The sequence below is a fragment of the Mus pahari genome, chromosome 10 (assembly GCF_900095145.1).
Source record: "Mus pahari chromosome 10, PAHARI_EIJ_v1.1, whole genome shotgun sequence".
NCBI classification, from domain to species: Eukaryota; Metazoa; Chordata; class Mammalia; order Rodentia; family Muridae; genus Mus; species Mus pahari.
Window position 1 is genome coordinate 45,865,125 of NC_034599.1, and position 14,838 is coordinate 45,879,962.

The following is a 14,838-nucleotide window of genomic DNA, read 5'->3' on the forward strand; positions in this document are numbered from 1 at the left end:
TCAGGCTAGTGAGATGGCTCAGCGGGTAAGAGCACCGACTGCTCTTCCAAAGGTCCTGAGTTCAAATCCCAGCAACCATATGGTGGCTCACAACCATCTGTAACAAGATCTGATGCCCTCTTCTGGAGTGTCTGAAGTCAGGTACAGAGTAATTACATATAATAAATAAATAAATCTTAAAAAAAAAAAAGTTAATTAAAAAAAAAAAAGTTTCAATGTTCAGCCTAGTGTTCTCCATGCCACACTTCTTCCCTTTTATTGACAAATAGTATTTTACTGAAGAGATATCTCCAGTTTTATTTATTCCCCCATCAGTTGCTGTTCCTACCCTTTGATTTTGGTATAGACTGAGGAAACAACTTGCCAAGGTGTCATGGAAACCAAGGGAATGACAGCCAAGGCAAAAAGAGATGGGTGGGCCAGTGAAGCTGAGGAGTCTGCTCACCCAAAGGGACCTTATAGACAGACAGACATACCTGCGATGAGACCAGAGGAAGAGGTGTGACCTAAAGGGCTCAGATTTGCATTGGCGGTATGTATGGCTCCTAGCTTAATGAGTAAAGAGGTTGGAAGCTGTGGAGAAGGACGCCTTCCCCAACCCCCACCATGATCTGCAGCAGGAAGCCAAATGCAGTGTAGACAAGTTAAACAACAGTCAGGGAAGTAGCCACTGGGTTTGACAATGTCCACTCTCATGGATTGTTGTGGGGCCGGGTAGGTCAGGGAAGTAAATGAGAAACAGATTCTTGACAAGAAAGAAAAGAATTTTCCTTATTTCATAAATGCCAGGTACAGTGAAAACCTAGCATAAATGTTATATTTGCCCAAAAAAATTTAAATACATTCCCTTTGATATCCGGAGCAAGATGAGCAGTCCCTGGTCCCTCCCGATATTTGACTCTACTCTCAAGATTCTGACCAATGTCACCTTAGAACAGATGCAAAAGCATCGAAGTTACAGATGGAACAGTCATTTACGAAGATGTAATCATCTGCCAAAATAAGTGAAGAAATGAACTCCAGAAAGCTAGAGTTCAACAAATCTGCAAGATAAAAATATATGTACAAAATTCTGTTCTGTGTTTAAAACCTAATTTTAATGATGGTTCTTAAATGCTTTAACCTCCCTTGTAGCCCACCACCCACCAGATGTAGTGGGAAAGAAAGGATACAGGGAAGTGGACCTGTTTAGAAAGGTTCTTTGGAGCAACTCCCATCTGTGTTGTCTGGAAGTCAGCAGTTCAGTTCACAGGTCAGCAGCAGCAGCAGCTCCATCTGGTTCTCTATTCTTACCTTTTAAACTACTCCATTAATGGCCTGAAATAACAATTGTTCTATTAGACCTTGTTGTGTGGTGTAGGGATTGGCTAGGGCCACTTGATGATAGCTTTATTATATATAATAATTATATAATAATATATATATATATATGAGAGTATCAAGGAGACTTAACTCTTTTTTCCTGACACCTTGGCAATACCAATATATTGAAAATACAGATGAAACAGAGAAATTCCAAGATACATATAAATACCTAAAGTAAGTCCTGATTATCTAAGAAACAGAAGACATATTACTAGAATAAGATTGAATCAGAAATCAACATATTACAATAAGGTCCCAGGCTATAACAAAGGTACAGCCTCAATCCTGGCCATTCCAATGCCTCATGCCATGAACTCCATAAACCTATTTTATTTTCCAGAAAGAAAGAGTGATACAGTACACACACACACACACACACACACACACACACACACACACACATACACACACGGGACCAGCAAGGGGGGGCGGGGAAAACAGACACAGAGACAGAAAAAAGCTATCATTAAAAAATTAGGATACTTCTTACATCATTCTACTAGACCAGTATTACTTTATTATTGTCAAAGACAATAGAAGAAAAACAACCTACAAACCAACATACACAGAGATTGAAAATAAAATTACCTTAAACAACATTATAGAAATTACAGCCTTTTTAAATAGTTAGTGATCAGAACTAGGTATCCATAAAGGAAAAAAAAGCCACAAAACTTAGTTAAAAAACAAAACCATGAAATTTAGTCATTACTAGACATCATAAACACTACAAATTCCATAAACTACGAGGGTTGGGGAGGTGACATCAGCTCTCTCACATCCTGTTTGAGGAGAATTTACAGCACAGAAGCTTCTGGCACTGGTCCTCATACATTAGACAGGAAAGGGGAAATGATGCCTGTTATGTTTTATAAAAAAGAAAGAGCCATGTTTGATAGAGCCAGGTATGGTGAGGTGGAAGGGGGTTCCTCTGCGGGCCCATGCTGAGACATCCTTCCCCGCTGAGGTACCAGCCACACAAGGGATATAGTATGGAATAGAGTTACGGGGGGTGGGGGTGGGGGTGGGACAGGGAGAGAAAGGACAGAGGGTAAGAAAGCAAGAGGGTAAGAGAGTAAGAGAGTGAGAAGGAGGCAAACAGCCCCCTTTATAGTAAGTCAGGCATACCTGGCTGTTGCCAGGTAACCATGGGGCGGAGCCTAGAAGGAATGCTAACAATGCTTACCTGTATCATAGGTAAGACCACTGCCTCCCTACATTCACTGACCTGAACGACTCACGATTCTCTTTCCATCTTCTGCTTTGCAAGATGTGCCTCAAACCAGTAGCTCACTACAGCATCTTTTTGAACCACCACCAAGACCCCATGGCAAGTTGTTCTTCCTTGAGCTGCTAGGTTTAGCATGCTTAGCTTTGTTTGATCAGCAGATTTTCTTGGTCCTCTGTGTGGAGGAGTTCAGAACTGGTTGTCTTCCCCTTATTTTTTTGAAGATACACAGAGATTATTAAGATGAAAGTGTATTACTGAGATATATTCCAGAATCAAGTCAAAAGAGAAAGTACATGGACATTAAACCATTGATGGTACGTAGTACCCAAGAAAGATCATTAACCTCGTGGGTCCACTTTATGTTTAGAATTCTCTGTGCTGTTAGGGAAGCTGTTTTCTTCAAGTCCTCTCATCAGGGATCATTCAGTAAGAACATAAAAATGCTCTTTGACTCCAGGAATGCACCTAGCAACATATAAGCTATGCTGGGCTTTTCAGATTTGCCACTGATGGAAAGCGGAGAGGAGTGTTTGACTAGAAGACATGGGGTTTTGTCCGGAGACTGGGTCATGCTCTGTAGTCTACTATATAGCCCATAGGCAGGTCTCAAACTCCCGGCTATGCTCCTGCCTCAGCCTCCTGAATGTTCTGTATGTTGTAAGTCATAGCCTAAGCACCTCTGGTGCTGGGGATCCAACTCAGGGTCCTAAGCATGCTAGAAAAAAATGCTCTATGGAGCCACAGGCCCAATCCTGGTTTCAGTGGAGCACCTAGGCTGGCCTTGCTCCTGCTGTCAGCCTCTTAAATGCTGGAGAGCCAGGCATATAACCACCACGCCTGTTTCTAAGAGTGAAGCTCACACACACACACACACACACACACACACACACACACACACACGGCAGTTATATACTGTCTTAGGTTTCTATTGATGGGATAAAACAACATGACTAAGGGCAACTTGGGGAGGAAAGCATTTATTTCAGTTTAGAGCTTTTAAGTCCATCATCCAGGAAAGTTAGGGCAGAAACTCAAGATAGGAAACTGAACGCAGGAGATGATGTAGAGGCCATAAAGAAGTGCTGCTTGCTGGCTTGTTCTCCATGGCTTTGCTCAACCTGCTTTCCTATAGTACCCAGGACCACCAGCCCAGCAACAGCACTGCCCCCTGTTGGATAGTCCCTCCTACATCAATCATTAATCAAGAAAATACACCCATTACAGGCTAGCCTACATGGCAATCGTATGGAGATAATTTTTCAATTAAAATTTCCTCTTCCCAGATATATTTAGGTTTGTGTTAAGTTGATAAAAACTCACCAGGACAGTTAGAGTAAACAACATAGAGATTTTGATGTGCTGTGCTTTATTTAGACAGAAACCATGTTGAGAGTGAGGTTGAGTCTGCTTAAAATGTGTTCCTTTCTACAGTCTACTCCAGACAAAAATGAAGCTACTTTTTCTTTTTCAGATTCCCAGGTCCTAAGACTGGTTCATGTTTGGATCATATACACACCAGGAGTAATGAGTGGGTTGAGGTTTTGAGTAGTTAGTCATATAAGTTGACTTCTCTGTGCATTTGTAGTGAGGAGGATCCAGCTCAGGCTGATGTCCAGGAAACCAGTGAGGCTCTCGTTTAAATCCTGTGGGAAGGAAAGACAAGAGGAAAACAATCAACACAGTTTAGTAACAGAGCTCAGACTTTTCCTCAGACTTGTCAACATTGAGAGGGAACAGAAATGGTTCACTTAGTCACATGTTCATTTGACTTTCGAGTTCCTTCCATCTGCTGGAAACTGTGATGGGTGCTAGGAGTTAAGGATTAATAACAGGAGTCCACCTACTATGTGCTGATTGTGGCTTCTTCCTGGTGTAGTTTGCATCATATGTTGTTTCGAAGGCATGTCCAAACTAGAAAGGAAAAGTAATAGATTGAGAATCCATCTCTGTAGATAATCGTTGGGAGCAGAGAGATGACTTAGCAGTTTAGAGCAGTGACAACTCTGCCGGAGGATCTGGGTTCAGCTCTCAGCATCCACACACCAGCTCACAATTGTCTGTCTCCAGTTCCAGGGGATCTGATACCCTAGCACAGATATACATGTAGGCAACCGTGTGTGTGTGTGTGTGTGTGTGTGTGTGTGTGTGTTTTCATGGTGGTTTGTCATCTGAGAAGGCGGAGAATATTCAACTTGATACTAAAGTGGGCTACGTGGTCTAGCTGAAGGATGGTCTCTCATCATTCTACACAGAAAATCTCACATGGCCACTGGCATTTTTTTTTCTAACAGGAACAGAAAAAGAAAAAACTATATTACCTGGGAAGGCAAGGGTTTTGGCTTTACAATATTCTTTAGGTCATATCTTTCCTGGTTCCAGTTGCCTACCAGGGTACGGTTCGAATAGGAGTTCTCATTAGTGGTGCATCTCCATCCGTACTGTAAAAACTTGGACATGTCATTCCAGTCTGTCCACACTTCTCCATGACCATCAGCATAAATAAGGCTGCCATAGTGTGGGTTTCTGAGATAACAGACAAGGTTTTGTCTCTGGAAAAACAAAGAACATAAAAGCTTATCAAAATAGTCAAAGAGCCGGAAAGTTGTCCCTTTCTACCTCTGCTTTAAAGGTCCAAGTGCTAACACAAGCACAACTTATTAACTCTATGCCTTTGTCCAAGCATAATTTATATGGCTTTGGTTCCTCTTCAGGTGTATGTGCCCACTACTTTCTCCTGTCAATCAGCAGTACTGGATGACTGACTATACAAATGCCACTGTCCCACATTCCTTGAAATGACAGAAACTATTTCAACATCCCAACATCATGTGAGCAATTAGCTGAATGTTTTAGTGAGTTCAAGATTTATTACTTCTGAGAGAATGAAAGGTAAAAAACTGAACAACCAGATTAACACAATAAACAATTAATGATAACTTTTTCAGGTCAGCTCGAATAAATTAACTCTTTTTTGCCTCACACAGTTTTATTGACATTCTTCACTTTCTGTGAACATTTACACGTTTCCATCTTAAATATATATCTTGTTTACTTCTGTGAAAATTTATATCTTAATGTCATAGGTACAAGAAAATGCAGTATGTTATCTACTGAACACCATACTGATAAAGGACAGACTCTGTGTTTTGTTCATTGTTTTTATATATCCTCCCAATCCGTAGTTACCCTCCCAATGAATAGTTCTTTGCACACAGCAGACAGTAAATATCTGTATTTTAAATTGTTGGCAAGCAATCAAAAGCCCAACTTTTTGTTACTAAATAAGCCTGGTCCTTGGACTTAGGAGCAAGATGGTACCTGTATTATCGACGTGTAACTTGATGGTGAATACAGCGACTTGCTGGAACATCTCAGAGAGTAATAGCGATCCCTATGTGGCAGTTCCATGGTCATTAATGTCTCCAAACCTGATCTCTCAAGTTCTCCAAACAAAGATCACCATCGACAGATGGACATGGTTTTAGAGACACAACCCAACTGCCTTTCCACAGGCAAACCCTGTACTACAGCAGTGAAGGATGGGATTGTAGGTGACTGCCCTCACATCATCTACCTTTGTGAAGGTATATGCATGATGTCACCAAACAGCAAGATGACCTGGGTATGTGGATCCAGAAAGTCCAACAGGCCTAGTGTTTAGAGGTGATAGTGGCCATAGCCAGAAGGACAGACATCCACTCAGTTATCAGGGTCAGAAAAATAGAGCTGGTTTGATTTTTTTTTTTTGGTCATTTGATCAGTCACCAAGTCCTGCTGATTTCTGAATCAGTCCACTCTTCATCTTCACTGCCAATTTCCAATTCAGACCACTGTCTCTTTTGTCCCTTGTACTGCAGGCAGCCTTTTATCAGGTTTCCTTGTCATCAACCTTATTCATGACTAATCCTTTTTCCATAGGAAAGTGGTTTTCAAAAACAAATTATATTGTCTTCAAAGTTTTAATATTTTAGTGGTTGCTGTTTTTAGAACACCTGGATTTTTCTAAAATTTATTTATGTATATGACTACAGTGTAGCTGTCTTCAGACATATCAGAAGAGAGCATTGGATCCCATTACAGAAGGTTGTGAGTCACCATCTGCTTCCTGGGAATTGAACTGAGGACCTCTGGAAGAAGAGTCAGTGCTCTTATCCAGTGAGCCATCTCTGTAGCCTAGAACACCTGGACTTTTAAGTCCTATTTTACAACTTAACTAGACCACCTTTAACTAAGAAAACTACAAAGTTAGCAACTGCTGCAAACATCTCCTTTTGAGTACAGTTTGGGGTCTGTGCTCAAACTTGCTGGGACCACTCATGGCAGAGTTTAGTCTATAGGTCACTTTCCCCATATTTCTTTGCAAATTCTTGAGTATTCTTACATATTTTTCTTTATGGTCTTTTGAGTATTCTTTAGCTAGGTCAGCTCAGGGTGGTTTTTTGGGATGGGAATCATTCATTAGTACTATGAGAAATGGAATACTTGGTCATTCTTGGTGGCTGCTTTTCAGTTTTCAGCTAACTACTCCCAGGTAGCTCCCATCTGATCAATGTTAGAGTGCTAGACTGTCTTTTCAAACGTGATTTTGGGAGGAAAGTTGATTTTTCTGAAGATCACCTGATCAGGATTGTCAAGAACAAAAAGTCCTGACCAAATCAATAAAGTAGCTTCATATTTTTTTTTTCCAAATGAATTCAAAGTTTTTCATTTTACATTTTGAGACCTCTAAGTTCCTGCTGGCTGCTATACTGGATATGTTGTGGCTTTCTATACTCTCAGAATAGGGTTTAGGCTATTAAATGGTTAAAACACTCAATTTGGTCTGGCCCCCTTTTTAGAGTTAACTACAGTGTCACCTGCTAGTCCCTCTCTGTGCCAACTGTGTTCAACCAGTCAAACATTAACTGTGTGTGTGTGTGTGTGTTTTGCTATGATTTTATGAACACTGTTCCTTCTGCCTTTTTAATCCTTTTTACCTAGATAAAACGAGCTCCCCTCCCTCAACTTTCAGCTCAGGCTAACTTCAGGGAATCTATGCCTCCCTTCCCCAACTTGGTAGGGAAAGGGAGGCATAGATTCATTCATGCCTCATTCACAGTATCCCGAATTCCTTCACTCACGGTGGGTACACACCCCATTCTATTCGAGTTGCCTCTTTTGCTGTGTGCCTTTGTCATCTGACAGGAGGCAGGCCACTTCCAGTTCATCCATACACCTAACTGCTCTCACAGTGCCATGGAACGAGGCAGGCGTTCAATGTTACTTCTTGAAAACAGGATATACAAACACCTGGAGATATGTTGAGTAGCTGAGAGAACAGGAGGCAGCCATTTCAGGAGAGGGCGCAGCGTCCTGAGCCTCTGGAATACGCAGGCCTCGTCTCACCCCTCAGTTAGTGACTGTGTTAGGTGACTTCAAGCAAGAACGGCGAAGACGCTCAGGGCCGTCCGAGTACTGAAAAGAAGGCGAGCCTTTGGAGGCCCACGAAGGTGAAGGGGCAAGGCCGAGAGCTCCATTTTACTTCCCCGCCCGAAGCTCCGGAGCAGTAGCTCCAAATGTTTCTCCAGGTAACCACACGCTGTTGATGCGTCATCACTTAGTGCCGGGTGGAGTGGGGGGGGGGGACGAGGTCCCGACGAAGGAAGTGATGTAAGAAATGTGCGCCCCGGAGAGCGCCCGCAGGTAAGCCGGAGGAGACCATGGTTCCTCGGCGCCTCTTGTTGGTCGGGGAGGGGAATTTCTCCTTCGCCGCTTCTCTGATCGACGGCCTGGATCCCAGCGTCAGCGTTACCGCTACCGGCTTCCAGCACCGGGCGGCTCTGGAGGGAGATCCGGTAGCCTTAGAGAACCTACAGCGCCTGCGCGAACGAGGTAGCGTGTCCCCGCCCTCCGCGAGGGCCCGCCCCGAGCGTAGGGGTGTGGCTCGAGCGGGGAAGGCGAGGGCGCCCCCTGGGGACGCTCCGGCGGATGCGCTTGTGTGCTCAGGTCTGGGGTGGGCGGAGTGGGTGGCGGAGTGCTGGTGTTTGTCCGGGTTTACAGATCTTAAGACCTCTTTGGGTCTCTATTTCACGCCTTTAAACCTTGCCAGGTATCGAAGTGCGTTTTGGTGTGGACTGTACCCAGCTGGCACACGCCTTGCAAGCAGACGATAGGGATTTCGATCGGATTTATTTCAACTTCCCGCACTGTGGACGAAAAGCTGGAGTAGCTAAGAATAGGGAACTGCTTGCCAAGTTTTTCCAGAGGTGAGGAAAGACGAGCCCTGCCATGGAAAATGTTTCCAGGTGCCCATAGCCAAATCGCTGCACACAAACTTTGAAGAGAAAACCATAATCTTGTCTTAAAGATTTACATATAACCCTAGATGTTAAAGTACAAATAGGCGTTACAAGGAAAAGGCAAGTTTATTTTTTAAAAATTAGTGTGTGTATGGGTGTGGCGGTCAGATAACAACTTACAGGAGCTGGTCCTCCTTCCATCCTGTGTCCAGGAGATAGAACTTTGGCTGCCATGCTTGGTGGCAAGCACCATTACCCACTGATCACCTATATAGCCTCAAACTGTGTGTTTAAAAAAATACATGGATATGGGTGTTTTGTCAGCATGCATGTCTGTGCAACATTTGTGTGCCTCCTTAGAGGGCATTGGATCCCCCTGGGACTAGAGAACTGATGGGTGTCACCATCAAATGGGTACTGCAAATTGAACTTCTGAACACCTAGTGCTCTTAACTGCTGACTCTTGTAGCCCACCTCAAAAATGATTTAAAAATGCAAATCATAAGAGTCAGTATAGCTTGATGACTACAAGATTGGATTTAAGAGTCACATGGCCTGGGTTCAAATCCTGGCTCACCATTTACTAGTTAAAACTGTCGGCAAGTTTAGCCCTTACCTGCTTCTCCCCATCCCCATCTATAAACTATGGCTATTAATAGCAGCTGCTTCTTAAAGTGATTATGAATTTAAAATAGTACTTTAACATCAGAATACCAAACTGTATTCGGCTCCACTGGGCTATAGGTTTTGAGAAACTTTTTTAAGTTAGGGAGTTGAAGTATAGATGAGCATGTATGGTGATTATTAAAGCCAGAGCCTTGTGCATGATGATATATTGCTCAGCCCAGCCCTGAACTATAGAATAGGCCGAGAGCAATAAGAAATCTTCTCATGGGGAGAAGCAATGCAAATAGTGAATTATATATAGAAGCTTTATGGATTCTGGCCTTTCTGTGGCATATAGGAATACAATATAAATGCCAGACTGGTGACTAGTGCTGTTGTGGGGGTACTTGTAGACTTTTTATATGATTAGGTTTTATAGAGCACTGCAAATAAGATTAATTTTAATTATTTCAGAGTTACACCATGTGCATATTGTTGATTCCCTGGTAGTTTCTGTCTCTGATACACTTGTGTCTGTCCCCCTTAAGCTGTGCTGATGTTCTTGCAAAGGCAGGAGAAGTCCATGTGGCACTGTGCAGAGGACAAGGTGGGACTCCTGCTGACAAGCCCCAGAGAGAGTGGCACAACAGTTGGCAAGTAGTTGCCATGGCAGCCCTGGGAGGGTTCATTTTAAGTGATGTGTGTCCCTTTAGCTGTGAGGCTGTGCCAGGATACAAGTGCACTGGATATAGGTAAGTAAGACCATAGGCCTAAACTGTCTCCCCTTTCGTTTTTTGCATGAAGTATTAAAAAAAAAAAAATTCAAAGCAGAACTTTTCATTTCCAAGTTCCCGATGTAGTTACATATATATAGTTGTATGAATGTATATTATTTATGTGTATATATAGTTAATTTAAACTAAAATGCAAATAATATTTAGAGGAGTTATTTGTTCATTTGCTCTGGCAGGAGTCAGGATAGGCCCTTTCACATAGAAGGTGCTTTGACCTATATCTTCACCCAGAGCTTACCCTTTGAAAGCTGTCAGCCCAGAACTTTCAGAGTCAGACTGGAGGACCGGTGGTTTTACTTTACAGAACCAGAAGCACTTCCAGGAAAGCTGAACAGGTAATCTTACGTGTGTGGATGGTCTGCCTGCACATCTGTCTGAGAGTACCAGTCCACTGGAACTGGAGTTACAGATAGGTATGAGCTGGCCTGTGGGTACTGTAGGGAATTGAACTCCTGTCCTCTGGAGAAGCAGCCAGTGCTCTTGACCTCTGAGCCGTCTCTCCAGCCCTGCAGGTAATCTTTCATTTAGCTGGGACTCTCTTCTGTCCCTAGCTGTACCGTGATTGTCTTAGTGGTTACTGCATTTTGAATGGATGGTGGATGATGTTGGTACTGTGGGTACTTGGCAGGCTGTTAGAATATAGGGGGTGGTGGTAGATTATATGCTGATTCCCAGGCCTGGGAGTATAGTTCAGTGGTAGAGTAACTTACCTAGCATGCCCAAGACCCAGAATTTGCTCCTGTCATTGCAGAAAACAAAACAAAAATAATAATAATAAAAAAACCCAAACAAAAAAAAAAACTCAAACCAAACCCAAAAATTATGCTATTTCTTCATATGACAGATGATTTATTTTCAGGATCAGTTTAAGGATACTTGTTTTTTATAGAAGAACAGATGACTTTAATTCTAGCAGTTGTAATTATTGTCAGTGAGAAGTTATTTTATGTGTTTACACAGGAGGTTCCTTGAAGCATCCTCCTGTCATCCTGTCAGAACCATCAATGAGAAACTCATCGTAGAATTGGGCAAAACTTTTCCCTTAAAAAGGCTGAAGTGTCCCCTCCCTTTGCTGTCACGGGGAGGCCCCAGTGTCCTCCTTCCAGTGACCTGTGACCTTCTGCCTACCTTTTGGATTTGTCTACATGAAGATAACTCATGTTCTGAGTTCCAGATTGGTGAAATAACACAAGAAATGGAAGAAATTCCTGTGTCAGTTTCGGAATGTACCCTTCCCGAGAGTCCTGTGAGAGATGGCTGCAAAGGCGCTCAGGAAGGAATCTGTGACCAGGTCAAGCTTGGCCTCAGGCCGTCTCTTCTGGTCCATCTTGAAGCTGTCATCCATTCCTCAGACTTCGTCCCAGGCTCTCTGCACGTCCTCAGTGGACCTGTCTTTCAGAAGTGCCACATTTTACCTTTCATGATGCCAGCATTTCACGAGACTTTATTCATCCTTGGATTTGATAAAAATATGAAGGAGAGTTGCCTTCCGTCGCTGCTGGGTCACCTGAAGGATGCGCTAGGTAACCTTCTGACTCAGACATTGCAGGAGGACTCGAGTTTGGGCACTTCAGTGGAATTTGTCCTTCAACCAAATGGAAAGGATTATGTAATTCATGTGAAGTCTCTTAATTTTGGCCCAGATTGTACTGAGAATCTGATTATTGGGTCTATTGTCACATCTAATATGGTTAAACATAAACATCAGTGTTTTGTGTTTGTTTCTATAAACTTGGACTTATTAGTTATGCTTGCCTATGATATTTCTGATTGGAGAATTTTGTGGACTTTTGATAACCGTTTCCTGAAGAGATTTGCCCCTGGGAAAATAGAACACTTTAAAAGCTATTCTCTGTATCCACCATGCTATGTGCATGACGTTAGTTTCTGGTTAGATGAAAAGAAAGCATTTGATGAACTGGAGTTCCACACTGTGGCCCGAGCAGTGTCCCAGGACACTATCGTTTCTGTACAGTTCCTTGATCGTTTTCAGCATCCAGAGACTCGACAGGTCAGCCTCTGCTATAGATTGACCTATCAGACTTGTGATAAGGCACTCACCCCACAGCTGGCAGCAGCAATGCAGTCCCAGTTCAGAAAAGAGATTCAAAGACAGCTACATGTTTCACCTCGATAGGTTAGTGATGGCCTTTCTGCAGTTTGTTGTATGCGGGTGAAAAAGAACAACTTGACACTTGTTCCTTTCTGGACTCTGGTGGTTTTGTTTTGTTATTTAATGTGTGTGTGTGTGTGTGTGTGTGTGTGTGTGTGTGTGTGACCCAAGTAGTGTCGATGGCCCCTAACCATGCCTGTGAACATCATTTAAATGCATAGGTTGGCTGTCCTAGAGGTGGTGGTGGTGCCCTTTGATCCCAGAGCTTAGGAGACCTGCCAAGGCTACATAGGGAGACCTTGTCTTTAAAAAACCAAACTAGTGGTGCACGCCTTTAATCCCAGCACTCGGGAGGCAGAGGCAGGTGGATTTCTGAGTTCGAGGCCAGCCTGGTCTACAGAGTGAGTTCCAGGACAACCAAGGCTACACAGAGAAACCCTGTCTTGGAAAACCAAAAAAAAAAAAAAAAAACCAAACCAGGTGGGACAGTCTCTGGATGGTCATTCCTTCAGTCTCTGCTCCACACTTTGTCTCTGTAACTCCTCCCATGGGTATTTTGTTCCCCCTTCTAAGAAGGACTGAAGTATCCACACTTTGGTCTTCCTTCTTCTTGCGTTTCATGTGTTTTGTGAATTGTATCTTGGGTATTTTGAGCTAATATCCACTTATCAGTGAGTGCATATCATGTGTGTTCTCTTGTGATTGGGTTACCTCACTCAAGATGATACCCTCCAGATCCATTCATTTGCCTAAGAATTTCATAAATTTTTTTTTTTTTTTTTTTTTTTTTGGTTTTCCAAGACAGGGTTTCTCTGTGTAGCCCTGGCTGTCCCGGAACTCACTCTGTAGACCAGGCTGGCCTCAAAATCAGAAATCCACCTGCCTCTGCCTCCCAAGTGCTGGGATTAAAGGTGCGTGCCACCACTGCCCAGCTCATTATTTTTAATAGCTGCGTAGTACTCCATTGGGTAAACATTTTCTGTACACATTTTCTGTATCCATTACTCTGTTGAGGGACATCTGAGTTCTTTCCAGCTTCTGGCTATTATAAATAAGGCTTCTATGAACATAGTGGAGCATGTGTCCTTACTACATGTTGGAGCATCTTCTGGGTATTTGCCCAGGAGTGGTATTGCTAGACTGTCCCACCTGGGGATCCATCCCATATATAATCACCAAACCCAGACACTACTGCAGATGCCAACAAAAGCTTGCTGACAGGAGCCTGATATAGCTGTCTCCTGAGAGGCTCTGCCAGTGCCTGACAAATACAGAAGTGGATGCTCACAGCCATCCATTGGACAGAGCACAGGGTCCCCAATGAAGGAGCTAGAGAAAATACCCAAGGAGCTGAAGGGGTTTGAGCACCATAGGAACAACAATATGAACTAGCCAGTAACCCCAGAGCTCCCTGAGACTAAACCACCAACCAAAGAAATCACATGGTGGGACTCATGGCTCTAGCTGCATATGTAGTAGAGGATGGCCTAGTCAGTCATCAGTAGGAGGAGAGGCCCTTGGTCCTGTGAAGGTTCTGTGCCCCAGTGTAGGGGAATGCCAGGGCCAGGAAGTGGGAGTAGGTGAGTTGGTGTACAGTGGGAGGGAGGTTTTTGGAGGAGAAACCAGGAAAGGGGATAACATTTGAAATGTAAATAAAGAAAATGTAAAAAAAAAAAAAAAAAAAAAAAAAACCGGAAACAAAAATACCCCTTCAGACTGGTGGCTGGTAACTTTATTGTAGCTCAGCTTTTTGATCCTGAAACAAACAAAACGAGTATTTTGTACTTTACCTTTCTCTTGCTGAAGAGGCTGTGGAACCTGGGTGTACTTAAATATATAACACATTTTCAGTTCCTCGTTCTGACCTCGTGGAATTCATGAGCGTTTTATCGCATGTGTTACACATTTGGGATTAGCATGATACTGCTATCCATCATTGGCTACTGAAGTCAGAACCCACAAGTGTCCGGCTAGGGTTGACATTTGGGCCTGTCTGACCAAAGCTCCTCTGTTCACATACTTACTGCTCTTTCCTCAATCTTCATCAAAGGATACAGAAGAATTCACATGTGTTCTACTGGTTGGATGTGGGCTTGGTAATTAACGACTGCGTGTGGGAACTGGTGTATGGTGATCAGTCTCCATTTCTGCGACGTAGGAAGTGGCATTGCAGCCTTTTGGTTTACTCTGTCAAGCTCAGTGTTCCCTCTAGAATCCTGTATGCATTTCTACTGGTAGGCAGCACTGCTGTTAGGATTGGGTGAGCAATCTCCGGGAGCTGTCTTTGTAAAGTGTCTTTGTGAAAGGTTCCTGAAACCAAGTCTGGACCCTCCCCCACGCTCCCCCCAAAACCCTGCTCCCAACAAGAGCTTTTCTTTTCTTTTCTTCTCTTCTCTTCTCTTCTCTTCTCTTCTCTTCTCTTCTCTTCTCTTCTCTTCTCTTCTCTTCTCT

The 14,838-nt window shown here is 43.2% G+C and overlaps 2 protein-coding genes across 3 annotated transcripts; one reads left to right on the forward strand and one right to left on the reverse strand.

The window, feature by feature from the left end:
* Nucleotides 1–3,513: 3,513 nt before the first annotated feature.
* Nucleotides 3,514–8,459, reverse strand: C10H11orf1 (chromosome 10 C11orf1 homolog). 2 transcript variants are annotated; one of them, XM_021207154.2, is made up of 4 exons: nt 5,915–6,666; nt 4,915–5,145; nt 4,441–4,507; nt 3,514–4,239 (listed from the first exon to the last, which is right to left on the reverse strand). In XM_021207154.2, exons 1-4 carry the CDS (start codon nt 6,008–6,010, stop codon nt 4,079–4,081), a joined length of 555 nt encoding a protein of 184 aa, XP_021062813.1. In that variant the 5' UTR covers nt 6,011–6,666; the 3' UTR covers nt 3,514–4,078. The 2 variants fall into 2 exon arrangements, with proteins under 2 accessions (XP_021062813.1, XP_021062814.1); XM_021207155.2 differs by lacking the exon at nt 5,915–6,666 and adding an exon at nt 7,886–8,459 and having other exon boundaries at nt 3,952–4,239.
* On the forward strand, nt 8,247–12,473 carry Fdxacb1 (ferredoxin-fold anticodon binding domain containing 1). The gene is made up of 5 exons (XM_021207153.2): nt 8,247–8,467; nt 8,685–8,841; nt 10,029–10,232; nt 10,451–10,609; nt 11,235–12,473. The coding sequence occupies exons 1-5, from the start codon at nt 8,296–8,298 to the stop codon at nt 12,409–12,411; spliced, it is 1,869 nt and encodes a 622-aa protein (XP_021062812.1). The 5' UTR covers nt 8,247–8,295; the 3' UTR covers nt 12,412–12,473.
* The last annotated feature ends 2,365 nt before the right edge of the window (nt 12,474–14,838 follow it).